The sequence below is a fragment of the Megalobrama amblycephala genome, linkage group LG10 (genome assembly GCF_018812025.1).
Source record: "Megalobrama amblycephala isolate DHTTF-2021 linkage group LG10, ASM1881202v1, whole genome shotgun sequence".
NCBI classification, from domain to species: Eukaryota; Metazoa; Chordata; class Actinopteri; order Cypriniformes; family Xenocyprididae; genus Megalobrama; species Megalobrama amblycephala.
Window position 1 is genome coordinate 25,981,743 of NC_063053.1, and position 22,118 is coordinate 26,003,860.

A 22,118-nucleotide genomic window follows, 5' to 3' on the forward strand; every position below is an offset into this window, starting at 1 on the left:
TATACATGTTTTTTGACTCTTATAAATTGTGTTACCATTGACATGCATTATAAGACTGACAGACCGCAACGGTTTGAGTTAAAAATCATCATTTGTGTTCTAGTGAAGAAACAAAGTCACCTACATCTTGGATGCCCTGGGGGTAAGCAGATAAACATCAAATTTTCATTTTTTGGTGAACTATCCCTTTAAAAACACTACATTATGCTGTCAGGCCAGTAGTTGGCGATGTCACATTTCATGCGCATGACGTCACCGGTTTCACAAATTTGCATTTTTGTAGTTTACACGGAGACGATGCACTTTGAAACCCGTTTGCATTTTCAGACCCCCAAAATGATGCTGTCATTTAAATGAACGGCCAAAACGGTTTTTTTTAGTTGACAATGGTGTCATAAATGGCCCCTAAGATAAACAGATATCAACTGTCAATTTAAAGGTGCAGTGTGTAAATTTTAGCGGCATCTAGCGGTGAGGTTGCAAACTGCAACCAATGGCATCTCACCCCTCCCTTTCGAAGCAAATTAGTAAAGGTATAGTGGCCATCTGGTCGACACAAGACAAAGATTTCGTCTAAGACAGAAGAGAGCCAGTCAAGCAATAAGATTTCTTCTTACTTCTAACAAAGAACGGTCTCTGCTTCTAATAAGCCAGACAACTACTACAACTACTTTGACTTCGTGCGTTTTCAATGTAGTGATGATGCAAAATGCCTCTAAAAACAACGATTTAGAAGAACAACAACATATGATGAAACGCGCTCTGTAGAGTGTTTGTCCGTTTAGGGCTGCTGTAGAAACATGCCGCCACAAAATGACGACTTGACATGGAGGGGGACCTGCGGTGTTTGTAGATATAAATGGCTCATTGTAGGGTAATAAAAACTCTAAAAACATATTTTATTGCATTTCTGTCAATAGGTCCTCCCAAATTTTACACATTGCACCTTTAAGTTTGACTAAGGGGCCGTTTATGCAACACCGTTTTCAACTAAAAATGTAAAACTTTTAATGTGTTTCGGCTGTTCAATGGCATTTTGGGTGCCTGAAAACGTTTTGACAATGTTGTTGTCTGTATGCGGAAAACTTCTACGTTTTAAGCATATCGTTGTCATGTAAACATAAAGAGTTTTTTTATTTTTTATTACCAGAAACAAATGAGAGGTGAAATTGAATACAAAAAAAAAAAAAAACAATTAATAGTTTTCTTATCAATTCATGTTTATATAACTTTATATACAACAATGCAATTTTATATGATTTTTTTTAACCAAATTAAACAGCTACCACAGCTTAATTTGAATTATACCATTCATTTTGATTATTATCAGGGAAGAAAATGTGAAAGAACCAAAAAAAGTTCAATTCTGACGTCTTTCAAATTTTCACTGTGGTAACATGCAATTATTTTAATTAAATAAAAATATGTATTTATTATTTTAAATAAATTGTTAAATGGTTAATTATTTTTTTAAATAATGTAATTATTTAACATAATATGAAGAAAATTATAATAATTTGTAAAAGAGATATGTTTTCATGTTGTCCAGAGGCTTTAGTCCACAGAGGAAGAAGAAGAGCTGAGATTTTCACAAAGCCACATTATTTTATTCCAGTAGGTGGCAGCAAAGACTTTGGTTTGTCAGGGGCAAGGCTCATCCTTAAACTGCCACAATTATGACAAAATAATAGATACTAATTTAGATAATGTATTCTTATACATAGGCTTAATATATTTAGTAATAGTAGTAGTAGCAGTAGTATTGAAGTAATACTTCAATTCATGTAGGCTTATTTGTTAACATTAATTAACAATGAACAATACTTCTACAACATTTCTTAATCTTAATTACTGTTATTTTCATCATTTACCAACAATACAGTTTTAAAATCGAAAGTTGTATCTCTTGACATAATTAATGCATGTGAACTAACATAAAAAATGCATTTGTATTAACTACTAAGATTACCAAAGATTAATAAATGCTGTTAAAATATTGCTCATTCATGTTAGAGCATTAACTAATGTTAACAATAAAATGAGACCATATTGTAAGTGTTAGCTAAGATTTACTCTTTCAGTGTCAGCCTTTTATATTAATTCTTGTTAACTTGACCTATTGACTATTTGAGACGTCATAGTTAATTCAAAGCCTTTTGAATACTGTCTCCTTCTTCCATTATAAGACACATCAAATAAAGATGCTTCAAGGCTGTGCCATCAGAAGAATACTTAAGAAATGTTCTCTTTAGCTAAGAGAAATCATCTTGACTGAAGAGCCCGTCTCTTCAGATCATAAGTGGTTCTCTCTCTATGCTAAATATGCTAAGAGATGATGCATCAACGTCATGCTGATGGGACTGCAGACAGCTTTTAGAGACACTTTTTAAAAACAGGAGGTTTGTGGCTTTGTGCATTTCACTCAAGTAACTTAAGATAACCAAAGCTTAGGCCTTAAATGAATTAGAAACTCAATTTGAGTCTATATGATGTGTAATTGCTGTGAAGCAGTATACAATATCCTTGAACTTCTATTTGTTTTGCTTATGCTGTGAAAAACAACTCCCATTGATTCAGGTTCTCAGAAGGAAAAGAAATAAAGTAGCCTGCTATTAGACAATCTAGGGTTTCCCGACACCTCTATCAGAGCATGTCGTCAGGGAATTATGGTCAAGATGGAGAGATACTCCACAGGCACGCCAGCTTGGCTTTCCTTGAAGGAACACATCTGGACAACACACAGTCAACGTTAATTTGATCAAGGCCAGGGAATTTTGTTCTTGTAAGCGAAAATTAACACTTCATTCCCTTTGTCGGCAGAAATTCTACACCGTGGGCTAGAGGCCAAAATGAAATTAGCTGAAAATGGTCCTGCTTTAAAGTATAATTAGCTCATTATTGAGCAACCTCATTAATTTTCTTCCAGAGAGATGATTTTAAACTTTGGGTCAAGATAATGATGATGATGTTGTTGATGTTTACCGAGTCTCTGTACTGAAGACTGATATGATTTTTATTATTTTCAGGCCTGCACAACTTTTTTATGAGTGCTATAAAAAAGCTGGAATACAAAATCTCATTATAGAAACTGCATGCAGAACAATAACTATGCTGAAGAGGCCAAGCACCACAGAGGCAGAGTGAGGATCTAAAAATCAAGGAAGTGAGCATCAGACCAACTGCAAAAAAGACATTCGGAGATGATTTCAAGCTAAATTTTTGGTATGCTATTTGTCAATTCTTTCACATGTTATTCAAGAGTAATCAAGTTGAATTCCATAACATTTTGCCGGCATGGTCTGAAGATGATCTGAGCCTATTTTCGTGAAAATCGGATCAGTTGTCTGTAGGAGGAGTTTGAAAGCTTTTCTGAAAATTCATAATGGTGGAAAAATGGATGTGGTTAATGTTCAGATTGTCCTCTATCTGTGTGGCAAATTTCACAACTCTTTACCATATGGTTCTATAGGCTGCCATATAATAATAAGAAGAAGAAGAACAGGAACTCTAACGGATACAATAGGTGCTTATGAACCTTCGGTGCTTGGCCACTAAATTGTGTAATTGTGATCGGACAAATTATTCTGCTGAACGCAAAAGAAGATATTTTGATGGTGACCAGACAGTTGATGGGCCTCACTGACTTCCAGTATAGGGAAAAGAAAAAGAAAAGAAAAAAAAAAAAAAACTACTATGGAAGTCAATGGGGCCCATCAACTGTTTGGTTAACATATTCTTCAAAATATCTTCTTTTGTGTTCAACAGAAGCGAGAAATTCATACAGGTTTGGAACAGCTTGAGGGTGAGTAAATGATGACAGAATTTTCATTTTTGGGTGAACTATCCCTTTAAGCTGGTCTCTGAGTCTGGTAAAACAATTATTATCAGTTGGTCTCATGCCAAAACCCATCTAAAACTATAAAAATAAAGACGGTTAGGACCAGCAAACCATCTTAAGTTGGTTTATGTTAATATTAGTTCATTTATATTCCTCAGTTAACCTGACACTTGCATTTCTGAAGCTGGGTGCAGCTCTTGTGAGTCAAATCTTTTCATTCAACCAGTCTGAACAATGAATCAGCAGAAAACCAATGAGTGATCTAAAATTAAGAACTTTTGGAATGAATCACAGAAAACTGTCTGCATTTTTTGAATTAAAAAAAAAAACACCATTTAGTTTGATTTTTAAGCCATTTGGTTTACCAGGAAGTGTCCTCATAAACCGTGTTTATGTTGTAATACCCATGTCATTATATACATTTGTGTCATGTTTGAAGAACATGTTTGTGTGTGTGTGTGTGTGTGTGTGTGTGTGTGTGTGTGTGTGTGTGTGTGTGTGTGTGTGTGCGTCAGAGAGAGATAAAGCAAGTAAGTCAAGGCGTGAAACACAAGCTGAATTGTTTTTGAGGCGATTCTTTGAAACAAACTGTCCAGAAGGAACAACTCGCGAAAATGAGTCGAGCTTCCTGTCCCTAGCTGCTTGTATCATATACGTTACGCTCAGGTATGGGCAGTATTTATGATACATGTATTTCAAATACGTATTTCAAATACAAAATAGTATTTTGTAATTTGTATTTGATAGGGTTGATGAAAATGGCTTCGTATTTTGTATCAAAATACTTCAGTGTTTTGTATTTTTAAAATACTGTAAAATACTTTGTAAGAAGTCTACATGATGACATCATAACATTGCGGCCTCTGATTGGTGCCTACTCAGTAGTTGCCCAGACTTGTTGAGATCAGAATAGAAAATTGATCCATATGGAAGAAGGTGATGAAGGTAAGAAACTTGCAGGCTGTCAGCTTTTCATCAATCTTTTGCATAAATTGCTATAACTTTTAACAGTTCATGTAAGTTTTGGTGTTCGTTTTAATAGCCTAGGCTAAATAGTATACCAATTTACATAATGTTCTTGAAAACTATTATACCGTGCAGCAGCCCCCTATATTTATGATTGACAAATCAACTGATTAATTAGTTAGAAACTAGTTGCTATGAATACAGGTGCCGTCAGTTGTCTTCTTATGAATGACTTGTTTGTCACTGAGTCAGTGTTGCTGATGCAAAGTAGGCCTTTCGTTACCAAACACCAAATAACTAAATTAGGATATAATTATGTGTCATTCACAAACATTAAACTGTTGGTTACTTTAAAACTAACCTTAATCTGGGAGATCACAGGGATATGTGAATATTTGATCTGTTAAAGCCACAATATGTAAATTTTCGCCTCCAAAGATCACTCATTCAAAACAAAGGCGAAGCTTGATGACACCTTGATTTCACAGAATCATGGGAGGTGTTGTCTTCACGTCTACAGCCGGTGGAAAAGAATCGGGATGAGACTCAGGCAGAAATCATGTTCATGGATGTTAATATTAATGTTACTGTAGTATGAAGCAGAGCAGGGCTGAGTGCTGTGAGAGCTAAACGAGGCCGCTGGAGCGATTGCTAATGAGAGACGAGCACAACACACACCACGAGAGCATCTTTGAACTTTTATTATGCCGCAGTCGCCGCTTCCGCTTCTGTTGCTCAAGTGTGTGTTGGGTAAAGCAGCGCTGTTTATCATATTAGATACATTTGTGTGTTGAAAGTTATTATAATGCTACTCTCTGCGTTTGCTCGGTAGCTGCTATGAAGCACTTGTTGCAAAATGCAGTAATCTAGATCGATATTAGGCATGGTAAAACATGGTACTTGCTGTAAATCAAGAAAACGAGATTTAAACAATAAGACTTACTGTGTTGAGCTGTATAACATGATGAGTTTTCTGTCAATGAACGTACCCAAACAGTTGCTCAACTGTCTAATAAAACACATAATATACTAAGGCCTATACTAAAGCCTCTTTGGTGTTTCCATGGTTTCGACAAAATAAAACCGGAAACCGGGGGTGTGATGTCATTGATGAGACACGTGGGCACGGTGTGTGTCCTGGTTAAAATAGCTTATTTCTCTGGATTTAAACATTCTTAGAAACATTTGTGATGGTGTAAGTAAGCTACACAAGTCAACAAAATATATAACATTGTTCTAGTGTTTTTTGGATATTTTAATCTAAAAATCCTACATGTGCCTTTAACTGGTTGCATATGTCAGATTTATTGACTCGGACGGAGAAAAGCTGTTGCTATCAAACATTGTTTACTTAATCAAGTCAGTGTAATGGTGAAGGGATAGATCAAATAGGCCAACTGATTGATGGTTTGCGAAGACATTTCATGCTCCCTTGTAAAAGTATTTTTTAGTATTTTTAAAATACAGTAGCTTATTGTGATACATGGTGCGGCTGCTGTATTTTGTAGTTTATTTTGATACACTTAAAATTAAGGCATCTGGTACTTTATTTTAAAATATAATGTTGATGTATTGTTGCCCAACCCTGGTTACGCTGTGTTATGTCACTGTATCGACTGCGCGCGTTCTGTTTTGAATGGCATCGGTTTCCTCCAATCAAAGAGCAGAATGATTGGAGGAAAGGGCGTTTCCGTTTCCCCTCGCGGCCTGTTCTGTCGGTCACCTCCTGCTGCGCAGTTCTCGCTGAACGAGACGCGTCCTCTCCCCGGTGCGCAGGCGGGAGAGGCCCGAACTGAACGTGTAAACATCGGGCGTGGGACGCATGATTTTAAAGGACGGGGTGCTGCAAATGGAAGCGGATGGTTTTGTGCGCAGGCGGCGGATGACAGCGGACACATCGGGCGGCGATGCCGCGGTGGCTGGAGCTTCCGCGGGCGCGGAGATACACTGGCTCGGCGGCAGGTTCTGGGGTGTTTCGGAAAGTCTCGTTGGCACTTTGACACCTCGAATAGCAGGAGAACCGGAGCTTCATGTTGGACATTTGTATGGCTCCCAAGAGGCCAGTGATTTATCGGAACCGGACTATGAGGGTTTGCCCCAAGGTGCCTCCACCAGCACGCACATGTTGGCAGGAGCAGTGGCAGGAATCATGGAGCATTGCTTGATGTTCCCTATTGATTGTGTGAAGGTAAATACATGAGTTTATAAAGAATTAAATTACAGGACTGATGTGACCAGCAGGCCCTTGAAAGATCCAGCAAGCTGGCAAGGTCGAATTAGTTTCCTTGTGTGAACTCCAGACAGTATATTTGCTGTCTACATACTTTGCAGACAATAATTTCCCCTCTTCCGTTCTCATATTTTATTTTAATTTTTTTTTTTTTTTTTTTTTAATTTTTTTAACATATAAATGTAACTTTTGCACTTCACCGTCCTTGCGGTTATTAATGGTAGTGATCATTTGTAGTCCTATAATCTCTCAAACATACAAGATCTGTCTCTGGACTAATCTGGTAATGACTAACTAAAGTCCCAAGCATGTAACGTAATTCCTGCAGCAACTTCCTTCGTTTTTTGTTGTTGTAATATGATTTCATCCTGTGGTTATGAGTGTTTGTAGTATCTGTCTATCTGCGAGGTGTCATTATGAAACATGAACATGAGATTGGAAGGTCACACGTGGCTTCACTGCTCCTAAACCACATGACCTTGTTGACGCTGCTCCGGGCTAGTGCGCATGCGCATCGCAGTTCAAATGCAGTCTGTTTAGAATTAATTGTCTTTTAAGTTGAAGGTTACCATAGAAAGTTTACTGTAACTAAAATAATATGTAATGTTTTTTTATACATATATATGCACCACAGCAGATCCATGATATGCTATAGTTCTGTAACTAAACAGATACTAAGAATGCGTCTGGGTTTAAAAGTATCCATTTCTCAATTTTAATCTATTCTTATTTTGATGAACCAATATCAGTTCTTAAATCCCAAGAATCAATCTTTAGTGTATGCTGTTTTCATTTGATAAGCATACACAACATTGTAGCGTGCCTCCCATTCAACACATCACAGAAATCCTTATTCTTTGTTACTTTTGATATGAAGCAAAGTCTCAGCTTTCAAATTCTGTCAAATTTATTACCAAATTCAAGTAATAAATAGAGCGTGGCACTCTTTAATGTGGCGTGACAGATGTAACACATCAGTTCAAGTGGCATGTGAACTGATCATCTCTTCCTCTTTACTACTAATTACTACATGAAATGAAACTAAATGAACATCAGAAGGTATGTTGAAAGAAACATTACAGCTTACTGAAATCCGTATCATGTCTTGTGTAATCGCTCAATCAGTCATTCAACCGCGGAAAGACGTCAATCAATATGTGTAAGTGTACACAATGTCATGTGACTTTACATTTACCTCACTCGATAGACAGATAGAAAAGTGATTATAAGCACTCTATTATATATTCATTATATTTTTACTTGTTTCTCAGTATATAAAATAAGTTTGAATAAATACATCATGAAAAGTTTTGTAAGACAGCCACCATGTTTATATTAAAAAACACAAATTAGAGCAGAAACATAATTATGTCATTAAAAGTATATTTTATTATAACATTATTATGAAGAAAAGCTTCTTATATGTAATTTAAATGTTGTATACAAATCAATTAATTTGAACCTTTAATATTATAGTAATATTATAGTACCAACTGACAGGGTTCCCTGGATAGTTTACAGCATTATTTGAGAGAGATTATCTTTACTGTACCTGCTGTATATCCAAATGACTCAATATCAAATTGAATTGAAATCAGAATTGAGTTGAAGCACAAGCTTGTGAATCAAAATTGAATCGAATCAAACCGTGAAATTTGTGTCAATTCCCAGCCCTAATTCCTACTCCAATACCATTATTTCCCTAAACAGGACACTGTCACTGTCAAGTTCACACTGCGAGCTTTAGTGATGAATTCTGATTTATTGCTCAGATCTGATTTTTTTTTTTTTGTCACTGTTCACATTGTTGTTTTAAATGTGGCCAATATCAGATTTCACATGCACAAAAGAATGATTAAGAGACATCATGCAGCACACTGTTATACGGAAGTAAACACAGAGGTCATTAAAGTAAGCTATCACACGTTTATTTATCTGATTCTGATCTGCCGCAGAAACCAGCAAATTTGTGTGCAGGCAATATAAAAAACAAAAGATGAGGATGCGAAAAAGAGAGCAGAGTTTTTAAACGTTTATGATATGAACCCTCACATTTTGCTTATATAGAGCTGTCCCTGTAATACTTATGAGTTCTGATATATCACTGTTCTTCCACTGACTACCTTTTGCAACTGTCCTGATAACTTCAGGTATGTAAAATCTGACTCCCATGAGCGCAGAATTGTGCTGAATGTTGATCTAGAGTGACATAAAAGTCGCATGAATTCTGTTCAGACTAGTGATCGACCGATGTATCGGTTTACCGATATTTTTCCCGATATTTAAGCATTTTTCCATAATCGGGTATCGGTTTTGTAATATCGGATTCGCCGATTTACGGCGCCATCTTGTGGCCGTTTTGAGACTTCCTCCGTCTGAGGAGATCAGTCAACAACTCAGTGCACAGGTAAAGTATATGTTCTACTTGGTTTGCTTTAATTAATCAACTTTATTTAACATAACAGACATGCACAAATGAGATCTGAGACATAAATTCCTGATATAGTTAATTTATGCAGCTTGTTTCTAAACAATTGAGACGAACTCATTGAGTCACGTAGTGTAATTCGTCATGTCCTGCCCCAATAAAGACGTAACTTTACATGAATTAAATAAAACAGACGTGAATGAGTGCATGTTGAAAATAAAAGCGCTGAATTTAATTCTCTATCTGTTGTATTTGCTCACCATTAGTCTAGAAGAAAAAGTTCGTTCATATTGCTTAGCAACTGACGGATGATCAGGAGGCTTAAGCACGGCCACTGAATGAAACTTTTGACAAGATTATCTTGTTTAAACACCCTAGATTATATTATCATTTACTACATAACAATTATTTCGCTAATACACATATAAATATAGCCTACCCTCTTGTGGAAATTAATTATTTATTATCTCCATGCGCGATCGCGGTTGATTAAGTTATAGTCAAACAGCACTTTGTCAGCTGGCATTTCATGATTTAACGTTAGAATAAATTTAGATCATAAAATGCCAACTGACAAGTGCTGTTTAACTTTATTAGATTATATAATCATTTGATTTACTACATAACCATTATTTAGTTAATACAAATCTAAATAAATGCAGCTCTGTGGAAATTTAGTATCTCCACACGCGATCGCGGTTGAGTAGCCCAATTTATAGTTTTGTGTAAATGCATAGATAAGTTACAGCACTTTGTCAGAAAGCATTTCATGATCTAGACCGACAAAACATAATAATTAATAACACTAGTTGGAAAATGCAATGATGTATGCTGTTTTGTTTGTTACTTTCCTGACAATGTTATATATTCCAGCTAATATTATTCAGTAAAGTTTTTTTTTTTTTTTTTTTTTGTATGCAAGGAGGGAGTGATTGTTATAAATAAAATGGTTTGTTCAGCTCATTTGTGTTGTAATAATTGTCAAAAACAGAAGTATAACAGTAAATAAATATCGGTTCTGCATATCGGTTATCGGGTACATAAACATGCAAATAATCGGTATCGGTTATAAAAAATCAATATCGGTCGATCACTAGTTCAGACTGAGGTCGCATTGCAAAATATCTGACCTCTATCGAATTTAGGACCACTAAAGTCTCATTCAGACTGTCAGTCCAAATCCAATTTTTCTGTATATCCGATTGGAATCCGGTCATGTTTAGCAAGTGTGAACGGCAATAAAATCACATGAAATGGGATATTTATTAATCCGTTTTGAGCTACATTCATATGTGGTTTGAAATCCCATTCACATTGCATTTCTGGAAATCCGTTTCAGTCTGACCACTCTAATCGGATTTTGCATGGTTTATGTAAATTTATTACGCCACATAAAGTTGTAAACGTGTCAGACATAGTTATAGGAAACATGCTGTTGCTGCAGAAACAAGGTTGTGTTGTTGCAAAGTGACGGTCAAACAGAAAATGACAATATAATGGAGACATGTTGAATTTTTACATGGGCAGAGATGACAGCACAGAATAAAGCCGCACATACAAGACTGCTACCTTTCTGCCGCTGCCTCAGAAGACGTAGTAGTCCAGCGTGGTGGCTACACATTGTCATGTTGTAAACAAGATAACATCTGTATTACAAACCCCTCCATGTTGCTGCTCTTTGTTGTTTTTGGTGTATACCTACTAACGCAACGTCATTGCCATAGAAACCAATGCAGATATTCTAGACAACGAAAAGGGTGCCCTGGGATACGCAAATCAGATCTGAACAGTTGCAATACACAGTGTGGACAGTCAATAATTTAGATCAGATTCCAGTATGATACACGAATAATCAAATTTGGACTGACAGTGTGAACAGCCATATGGAAGTGGCCCAAATCAGAATTGATTAGATCAGGTTGCATGTGGGTTGTGCTGTTCACAATGACATGAGAAAAACAGATCTGAGTCACATATGAGCAGTAAATAAATAAATAAATCGTATTTGGGCCACATTTACCTGCAGTCTGAATGTAGCCTAAGTGAGTCTGTGAATGCACTGATCAGGATTCCTTTGGCAAACTGATGAAGTACTGTTTGAGTGTTCAGCTGCTTTTGTCAGGATGAAGTGAAGGGTTCTTTAGAGACAAAGACACTTTATCACGTCTGTTACAGCTGTTCTCCACTAAATTAGCCAGTCCACATTGTGAATCTAGAAAGCACAGATCTGTTTTGTATATTTTAACTTTGCCCTAGTCTACATTTAGGTTTTTTTTTCCGTTAAATTTCCATACACTTCCATGCAGAATGCCACAATGCTCCAACTGCCACACATTTTACAAAAATGTAAAATTCTCTCCACCTTTTCATCTACCTGTCAGCGATGACTTATTATGGTGCAGTCAGTTTTTAATGTATCAGTTTTTTAAATCAAGTTTGCAACACATTTTCTGTTGAATATCTTGTTTAATTTCGAAATATATCAGTAGTAAAATTGGTTAAAGTATTTTCCTGTTAGATTTTTTTTTTTTTTTTTTTTTGGTCATGTCTCTTTGCAAAAACATGTAAATTCCATGCTGAGGTTTATTCACACCAGTATGAGTCATTAGAGAAGGTAAACGTAGAGGGATTCTGTGTACACTTCAGTCAAAGGTTAAATTCAAATCACTGAACACACACTGCACATTGCCCCTGTTTAGAGAAGAGAATCAGGACAAAGTTTAGAACGTGAACAGCACCTGTTCAGTCCATCATTGACATGACTTTATTTGTAAAAATAAATGAATAAATAATAATAATAATAATAATAATAATAATTTCAGCACAATATATCTATATATAATATATAATTGGAAAGTGTAGATGTAATTGGTAAATTACTACAAATCAGTAAAATTCTACTTTCCTAAACAAATATTATTTATTCACCTTTTTTGAAAGTTGGTTTGTTTATTGAATGTTGTGAAAAAATATTTTTTTTTGTTTATGCTGCTCAGCTACAAAAATATAAAACATTTTTACATTTTTCTTTCAAAAAATTATCCAGTAATCTCAAATTACTAAAAAAAGTTATGGAAGGAAACTCTTTGTTGAAGATGGATACTTTAATCTCTTAATGCTGTTTCTTAATAATTTCAAGATCTCTTGTCTGATTTGCACTGTTACAGATCAAGCCTCTGTACCTTGGTCTATTGTGAAATCCTGAGCATTTTAAGAGAAATCTTGGAACTTCCTGTTGAAAGTTGCAGTTCCTCATGATTAGACATGATTTACACACATTTATTGGGAAATAATTATTTCCCTGGCCTTTTATGGAAGTACTGTTTCCTTACAGGAATAATATTACTCATGCAACCACAGCTGCCATCTCAAATTTCACCCTATTGCAGCTGCTGTTCTGAACTTTTTCAGCTACTCTAAGTCTGACCATGTCAGTTCAAAAATGGCTTTTTTGGTAGTTTAAAGTTGTTTCAAGGTTCAGTTGGTTCAAGGCCACAAATTAAACCTATTTAACATGTTGTACTACCAAGTACATTACTGGCTCAGGCTTCATACATTTTTTCCCCCCTGTTGAAAGCCATGTTTCTGTTTAGGCCGCCAAGCCAGGCACTGAATTGTATCCACGTTTCTCATGTACATCAGGTGACACAGTAGCGTTGTAGGAAAAGAGGATTAGGTGTTTAGATTAAGTCCCTGTGTGACCTTATTGCTACAAACTTCAGTTCTGGTCTACAGATCCAATGACTTGGCAATGTGATGCATTGTTTGCAAGGCTTTATTCAGTCATGTTTGCTTTATTTTTATGGTCTACATATTTAAGTTGATTTACTTTAATTGTAAACATCATAAATACTCACACTTACTTAATTTAACGCATTTTTTGTGTGTGTGTGTGCGCGTTGCATTGAAATCACTTTTTTTGCGGGCCTAAGATAATAAATTAAAAATAAATCAATAAATTTGGGGACACACCCCCAGGGCCCATCGATAGAAGGGAGAAAGGTCATGACTATTCTCGATATCAACCGAGGGGGGATATTCCCCCTCCCCCCAATAAAAGTAAAAGTATTTATGAAAAAATACTGAAAAATTTAGAATAAAAAAACATAAATATTGTTGCAAATCCTGCTGATTTAAATGTCAGCAAGGTAGTATTTTGTAGCTGGCTAACATAAGTTTTGCTGTAATTGTGAGAATGACTTGTGATAGTCTTGGAAGCATCAAAATGGGTTGAAACGAATGAGAAATTCACTAGTTTTCCATCCTACATTGGATTGTAAATTTATAGATGTATTCCAACTAATTTTGCAGATTAAATATATAGATCATTTGTTGTAAGTTATTTGTTTTTTGTTTTATTTAAAAATCAAAAGATCATTTTCAATAAAAAATATAAAAATAATTTGCTAAAAATATAATTTGGCTTTTCTTTGCATGGACCAATGAAAATATCAGCAGGCCTGAATTAAAAATCTGTTTTTAATACCTGTATTTATACTAATACTTTAATCTACATACTGGGAGCTTGTAAGTTTAAACAATTGTTCTTTGTTGCAGACACGCATGCAGAGCCTTCAGCCAGAGCCAGCTGCCCGCTACCGTAATGTGATGGACGCTTTGCGGCAAATTGTGAGGACAGAGGGAATCTGGAGGCCAATCAGGGGCCTGAATGTTACAGCTGTAGGGGCGGGGCCTGCCCACGCACTTTACTTCGCCTGTTACGAAAGGTTGAAAAAGGTCCTCAGTGATATCATCCATCCAGGAGCAAACAGTCATTTGGCGAACGGTACCAGTTTTCCTGCCCATCAGCACTGCTGATTTCCTCTCACAGCACACCCACAATTCAGTGCGGAGTAGATTGTTAGTTAGCATGAATTTCTACATAGGTCAATCAGTAAATGTCTTTTTAAGTTGAGATCTAAAAAAGTTCTTTTTTGCCTTTTCAAATTAACTATTAACATATTAGACACGTTGGTAGTGTCAAGAGTAACTGAAGTTCAGCAATGGACAACATTCTGGAGCAAGTTATTTGGCTGTTTTTGTATGAATCAGGTGTTTCTCAAACATCTGCCTGTGTCTTCTCAGTTGATCTCTTTAAAATATCTTTCTAGTGATGTCAAATCCAAAAATGGCGCTCTCCGGTATCACGACAGCAGATATAAATATAAGAGGAGATCACATGGGTAGTTAATCTTTGAACATGCTATGGATAATATTTTTAATTGCTTAAATTGTTATTTTTGATTTTTATAATTTTGATTTACCATCATGTAGAATCATTAGTCTGACAAATCTGTGCCAATGCAATGTAATGCAAAACTTTAGGAAAAACTGATCTGAACAGCATTTCTAATGCTCAATGTTTACCATATAAGCCAAGTAACTAATTAGCTTTATTGGAATTACCTTAAAAGCTAGACCTAATGTAATGGTACTAGACAGTCTAAACAGACCTACCTGAATGTCCATATGATCTAATTTAAGCTTTTATATACAGAGTTATGGAATACTGGGTTGTTGATAAGTGATGGATTTATATTTTATTATTGCATTTGTCAAATTGTGTTGTAATTGGTATTTAGACTTAGGGTGCTTTCACACTAGCACTTGGGTTCAAGTGACATCAGAGTTCGGGTCATTTGGATGATGTGAATGCTGTTTTCTGAACTCGGGTGCACAGCCTCGAACCGTACCTGACTCCGCAATAAAAGGGTGGTCTAGGGTACGGTTCATGTGAACTCTGGTACGGTTTGCTGCCGATATGAATGCGCAATTGTACTAAATCTTGGAAATTAACCGCTATTGATGATGTATGATTCGATAAAACGAATTTTATGTGTGTTTGGGTGTGATCTCACTTACTTTCCTGACAAGCCTGACTGACGCACTGCAAGCAGAGAATGAATATCTCATTTCTGCTGGACTCACGCATTCTTTAGAATATTTGCACTACATTCGCGGCAGATAGACACAAGTGTGGTTATGTGCTGATGCTTTAAAAACAAGCCCAAAGGTTCAAAAACTAAAATATAAACGTGGTGAGCAGTGCTTTGCATTTTGCCGCCATCTGCATTGTCGTTACTAAGCAACAGGGGTAAACAGCTGCTCCTTTGATGATGCAAATGCACCATGGTTTGGACCCAAATAATGTAATGCGAACACAATCCATCGGGGGAGGGGGGAGTAATCAACCTCTGGTTTGGACCAGGCAATCGAACCAAGTGTGAAAGCATCCTTGGGGCCAGATTTACTAAACGGCAAATTAACATGCGGGTGCAATTAAAGGGTTAGTTTTCAAAAATGAAAAAAAAAAATGTCATCAATTACTCATTCTCGTGTTTCGTTCATCTTCGAAATACAAATTAAGAAATTTTAAATGACATCAAAGAGATTTCCATCCCGTCACTTACAGTCCACGCAACTAAAGCCGCCTTCCACCGAAATTACCTGGAAAAATTTGTCCCAGGAACTTTTTTCCCACAGACCTGTTGCTATCTGAGTTTCCATTGCAGTCTAAAGTACTGTGAAGATTAGTCCGGTGAAGTAGGACTGTGTGCAACTTTCTAGTTCCTGCTGGATTTTGTCCTCCACATATAAGCTTAATAAAGCCTGAACCTCTCCATTGGTCCATTGGTCATATTTTTTAAATTCCATTGTTGATTCGAATAGCAAACAACTCTGCACTGCGCGCACCACAACAGACATTTAAAAATGGTGGTTGAAATAAAATGCTGCGTGAAGTTAACCAAACAAAATGCTGTGTGAACTCAACCAATCAGCATGTTCAGCGCCCAAGTCCCACCCCCGAAAGTTCATGAAATTTGAAAAAGTACTACCTCGAGAGCAGGGACTTTCTGAGGGGGAAATTTTTTACCCGGAACTTCATTTAGACCCTGGTTTCTGCCGTCGAAACATACCGAGTACCACCCCAAAGTCCCTAGACCCTGGGGAAAGTTCCTGTGGTGGAAACGCGTCTTAACGCTTTGTCGCTTCTAAAAGTTCATAAATAGATCGTAAAACTAATCTTTGTGAATCGAGCGGTTTAGTGCACATTTTCTGAAGAGATTCGATCACTTTATATGATGAACAGATTGAATTTAGGTTTTTATTCACATATAAACAATGATCAGTGAACATAAACAGAAGCTCAAACGAACCTATTTGACATGCGAGAACAAACCTCATTGGTTCTTGTGGAAGCTCAAACGTGCTGCGTAACACACAAGAATGAACCTCACTGGTTCTCGCACGTCAAGCAAGCATGCTTGAGCTTCCGTTTACCATAATTGTTGTGTGAGTTGATGAATGTTTATATGTGAATAAAAGCCTAAATTAAATCTGTTCATTATATAAAGCGATCGTGTCTCTTCAGAAAATTTGGACTAAACCCCACACTTCATATGGATTAGTTTTGATCTCTCTATGTGGTAGTTGCACAGACTGTCAATGGAGGGAGAGAAATCTCTCAGATTTCATTTAAAATATCTTCATTTCTATTTTAAGATGAACGAAAGTCTTATGGGTTTGAAAAGATAAGAGGGTGAGTAAATGATGACCGTTTAAATTTTTGGGCTTTTTTTTGGGGCAGTGAATAATGGCAAAAATACCAGTAAATTGACTTCCGTAAATCTTAGCAAATCTTGTTGCATGATTCTTTTAAATGCACTCTGCCCATAAATTTAACTGTCTAATATGGAAACTCCTACAAATGCATATGCATTAAGGTCAAGCGCAAGTGTAACTGTGCCCACGCCTTTTCATTGCTAATTTCTCACAGCATGTGTTTAGTAAATCCTGACAGTAGTTTTTTTAACAGCAAAAGAGGGTTTGTGCTGGCGCAAGCTGTTAGTAAATCTCGGCCTTAGACTCAACACTTCAGAGTTCATGGTAAAAGTCATTGTTGGTGTTGCTGTGTAGTGTCTCTTTTCTTTCTCTTTCCTCCAGGTCAGGGTGAAAGGGTGGTAAGTAACTGCTGGCATATTACCGTTTACCAGTAGAATACACAGATAAAGGATGAAAATAATATTTGACATCAAGATACTTTTTTGTTTTTTGGATCATGGTTTGCAGGCAAATGCCTCATGTCCTGTTAGCATCTCTGTATTTTGATGTATTTGCAGAAAGCAGCAGCAGCAGTTTTTGCTTTTTACTGTAAAAAAACAGACACAATGAGTGAAGTAAATGCCAGTATCCTGAACAAAAGACTCTTTCTCTCCTGACTCCACATTCCCCAGAGTTTATCCAGTTAATCCCTAATCTCTCTGTTAAATCATAGGGGGTATTTGGTGGCTGTTCAGGTTTTTAAACCGTTTTTGTTTAACTGTGATCTGATCCATCTGTATATCTGATTGTTGTATTTTGATTCTGGTGACTGTCCACTGTTTTCATGCCCTAATTTTGGTGCTAATGTCTGAGGGTCTGTGTTACAGGGGCCGCTGGATGTGTTGCCACATTGCTTCATGATGCTGCCATGAATCCAGCTGAAGGTATATTTGTTTTAATCTTGAATTCCTATAAAAAGATTTTAATATACACTACCATTCAAAAGTTTAAGGTCAGTAAGTGATTTTTTTTTTTTTTTTTTTTGATGTACTTTTATTCAGCAGAGATGCATTAAATTGATCAAAGGTGACACTAAAGACATTTATAATGTTACAAAGTTTATCTTTTGCACATTTTTAAGCCTTGCGAATTTAAATATTCAAGTGCAAGAAGATGCGAAAGAGAACTCGATTCTACTCACTGTTTGAGAAGTTTTGTGTGCGCACACATCCAAAGCATCCAGTTCACGCAAAATTATATCAAAATGCCCTTCTTGGCGAGGATCCTTGTAAACATTGTAAACAACCTTTAATAGTCAATGCAAATGCAGCCTTGATGGGCATACTTTTAAGATAATTTCAAAAACATTTAAAAGTTTTACTGACCCCAAACTTTTGAATGGTAGTATCTTTATTCTACTTTGCATCTGTATTTAGTTTACATGGACACTTTATTTTTTTACTTATGGACACTCTTTTTTTTTATTTTTATTTGGATATGTTGGATTTATTTAATATCATGGCAATAACATTTTTTGGTATGGAAGCTTGTTTCCTTTCCTTGTTTCCACGAAATAAAAAATAAAAAAGGTAAATGCGACTTTTTATCTCACAATTCTGATTTCTCAGAATTGAGTTATAAAGTCAGAACTGTGAGATATAAACTCGCAATTGCGTGTTATATTGTCCATTTGTAAGGTGTAAAAAAAGACTGACTTCATAACTTGCAATTGCGAGTTTATATCATGCAATTCTGAATTTATAACTCACGATTTTGAGAAAAAAAGTGAGATATAAAGTCAGAATTGTGTGAAATAATTTGCAGTTGCAAGAAAAAATGTCAGAATTGCGAACTTTTGCAGGTTTATAACATGCAATTCTGACTTTATAACACTCAATTCTGACAATTGCGAGGGAAAAAAAATTGAGATAAAAAGTCGAAATTAACTTTATTTTTTTATTTAGTGGCGGACACAAGCTTCCATATTTTGGGGCACATACCATGGTAGGGAAAAAAAAAAAAGTCCTGTGCTGTGATTTATCAATTCATCAATTTATTTATCAAAATAGCTTAGAAACTACTACTTTTGAAGTAACTATTTACAACCCACAGCTTCACAATTAATACAGAGATGGTTTGACTAATTCACACATGCGTCGCTCTCATTACATAATGGTACTGTGCTAATTTATCTTTAAATGATTTACAACGAGCAGAAATCTGTAAGAAATATTACGAACCATAGATAAAATAACTGCTGAAAGTGAGCTGTTATGTCAGATCACTTTTTCAATAGGAAAAAATATCCCACCTTTAATAGTCAAGCATATTTACAGTACAAACATTTTAAGTGAACTATGAGGGCAAAAAAAACAAAACGGAAACAAAATAATCATTCATTAATCGTAATCGTGGTAAAATGTTCAATTAATCAAGGTTTTGATTTTAGGCCATAATCGTCCAGCCCTATGATGTAGCTAACTGGCCTGTGCTATAATTAGTAGGACTGCAGCTAACTATTTTGATGATCAATTGATGGCCCAAATAATGCACAAATTGAACAGCAATCCTTGACTCCCTTGGTCCGGTAGTTCACTGGTAGTGCACTCCCAGCCAGAAGGTGGCAGAAAAGATCTGATTTCACTCTCTTAAAAAAAAAAAAAAAAAAAAAAAAAAAACATTTCCAAAAGACAGCCTTGTGGGAGCATATTGGCCTTGCTCTAATTAACAGCTGTGCGTTGTTGAAACAGTAGCATTAGCCGAAATCCCCCAGTGGCCCGAGTGTCTCAGTCAGACAGCAGTGTCTGTGTCTGCGCTCTTGAGGCTCAAGGTTAATCAGCGCAGGTGCCAGACTGAGACCTTGCGTAGACACCTGCTCTCCTTCGCCTCGTCTGTTCCCTGCAGACCGCTTGACTGTAGGTCAGACAGGAGGCTTGTTTGATCCGCTCACGTCCGGATGAAACAGACATTTCTGCTTTGATGGGCCTACTGTATTTCAGTCATGACTTCTTGCACTTGATTAATGTTTCCCTTCCTGTCCTCTTTTGTTTCCTGTCTGACTGACTGCGATGACCTCCCTTGTTCAGTGGTGAAGCAGAGGATGCAGATGTATAACTCGCCATACCGTGGCGTTCTGGACTGTATGCGCTGCGTGTGGCAGCGGGAGGGGGTGTTGGCCTTTTATCGCAGCTACACTACGCAGCTCACCATGAATGTGCCGTTCCAGGCATTGCACTTCATGACCTACGAATACCTGCAAGAGCTGTTGAACCCCCAAAGACAATACAACCCCTCCTCCCACATGGTGTCGGGCGCGCTGGCGGGTGCCATCGCCGCCGCCGCCACAACACCACTGGACGTTTGCAAGACGCTGCTGAACACGCAGGAGTCTCTGGCTCTCGATTCTCTCAGCCAGAGCGGAAGACACATCTCAGGCCTCGGCCATGCCTTCCGGACTGTCTATAGGCTTGGCGGCCTGCCTGCTTACTTCAAAGGCGTTCAGGCTAGGGTCATATACCAGATGCCCTCTACTGCCATCAGCTGGTCTGTCTACGAGTTCTTCAAGTACATTATCACCAAACACCAGCACGAGAAGCGCAGGATCCAGAGAGACGGAGAGAAGTAGCTGCTCGTTGATGGCAAGACCTTGGCTTTCTCTCGCATAACCAACCAGATTAAGCACTGAAGCTGCAAATGGACTGACTTAATAAATGATACGCACATATAGAGTCCAAACACTCATGTCTGTTTACTTCCTTTCAGTCAGCATTTAATACTTTCCTGTATAATTTAGCTAATAATCATGACCTAAGTTTTCACTGTGAAGGCTCAAGTTTTTGTGCACTCAGCCCAAAAAAAACATCTTTGTGAGTCCCACAAGAGGGCATCAGCGGCCTCTCCAGACTTTATATGCTGATGAGGGGGGCGGCCCTTTAAATGTGTGGGTGGGCGTTAGAGCCTCTAGACTTCTCCAATTCCTTTTTTCATCTAAACATTACCCAAGAAGAGCAAACCTGAAACAACTTTTTATATACCCAGCCAAAATCAATACGCACAATTGAAGACATATCTGTACGTTCAAATTGGGATTTTAAATGTCATTTAAATCAGTTTATGGCAGAATATAGACCTGTACAGTAATTTATTGCCTTCTCTGGCTGAATAGCACTCAGAGATAATGAAAGATATATATGTTAGAGGTATTTTTGTAGAATTTGGCGGCGGCATTTCGTCAGCACTTGTGGGAAATGTTCCTGCAGTTGATCCAAAAATTCAGGTGGAGATCAATGCCCCTCCACAACTTCTAGAAATAGTTTTGAGGTCTCTAGGGGATGCCACATAGATTGTGTATAACAGCTTTAGAAAACACCCAGTCCTTTCTGGCCAGCATTAGTATTATCCATTCAACAATGCCTTACACATGCAGATCACATGACCTGAGTGTCATTTATCATTCAGTGAGTGTCATTCAGATTCATTATCTGTTGAGGTCATTCTGAGTAATTAAATGAATATGAATTGGTTTGAGTTATTTCTTGATGGACATTGGAATGTATTTTGGTTTGCTCTTAACTAAATTTGAGCTCTTGTGTTTGAGAGTTTCAGCTGAAACACACCTGGCAGTTGAACACGTATAGAGTTTTATTGACTGAAATCTGACTGCCCTGTTCCTTTTTGTTCCTCAGCTTTCAATAAATTAGCAGTGCAGGAATTTCCCTGGCTTGCATAAGCTGATGTCTCTGTGATTTCAATTATTTATTTGTAAACTGTAATTTAAATTTGGAAATGATGTGGGTTAACATGTTTCCTTTACTGGTTTTGTTAAAAGAAAGAGTTCACACACTATATAATTTAAAAAGTTTGGGGTTGGTTTTTGTTTTTTAAAGTCTCTTATGCTCAATGAGACTCCATTTATTGGATGAAAAATTCAGTATAAATAATATTCTGAAAAAATTATTGAATTTTCAGCATCATTGCTCCAGTCTTCAGTGTCACAAGATCCTTCAGAGATATATATATATATATATATATATATATATATATATATATATATATATATATATATATATATATATATATATATATACCCCCCTCCAAATCATTGAATTCAGGTG

General features: G+C 36.7%; 1 protein-coding gene across 1 annotated transcript; it reads left to right on the forward strand.

Moving 5' to 3' along the window:
* Positions 1–6,498: 6,498 nt before the first annotated feature.
* Positions 6,499–21,738, forward strand: slc25a28 (solute carrier family 25 member 28). Its single transcript, XM_048205581.1, has 4 exons — positions 6,499–6,992; positions 14,020–14,248; positions 17,892–17,948; positions 20,091–21,738. The coding sequence occupies exons 1-4, from the start codon at positions 6,627–6,629 to the stop codon at positions 20,627–20,629; spliced, it is 1,191 nt and encodes a 396-aa protein (XP_048061538.1). The 5' UTR covers positions 6,499–6,626; the 3' UTR covers positions 20,630–21,738.
* The last annotated feature ends 380 nt before the right edge of the window (positions 21,739–22,118 follow it).

Excerpts from the sequence above, each read along its gene's own strand:
- slc25a28 (XM_048205581.1), top strand. The coding sequence starts at position 6,627 with ATGATTTTAAAGGACGGGGTGCTGCAAATGGAAGCGGATGGTTTTGTG. Across the intron at positions 6,993-14,019 it reads TCCCTATTGATTGTGTGAAG|ACACGCATGCAGAGCCTTCA; the intron begins GTAAATACATGA and ends TCTTTGTTGCAG. Across the intron at positions 14,249-17,891 it reads AAACAGTCATTTGGCGAACG|GGGCCGCTGGATGTGTTGCC; the intron begins GTACCAGTTTTC and ends TCTGTGTTACAG.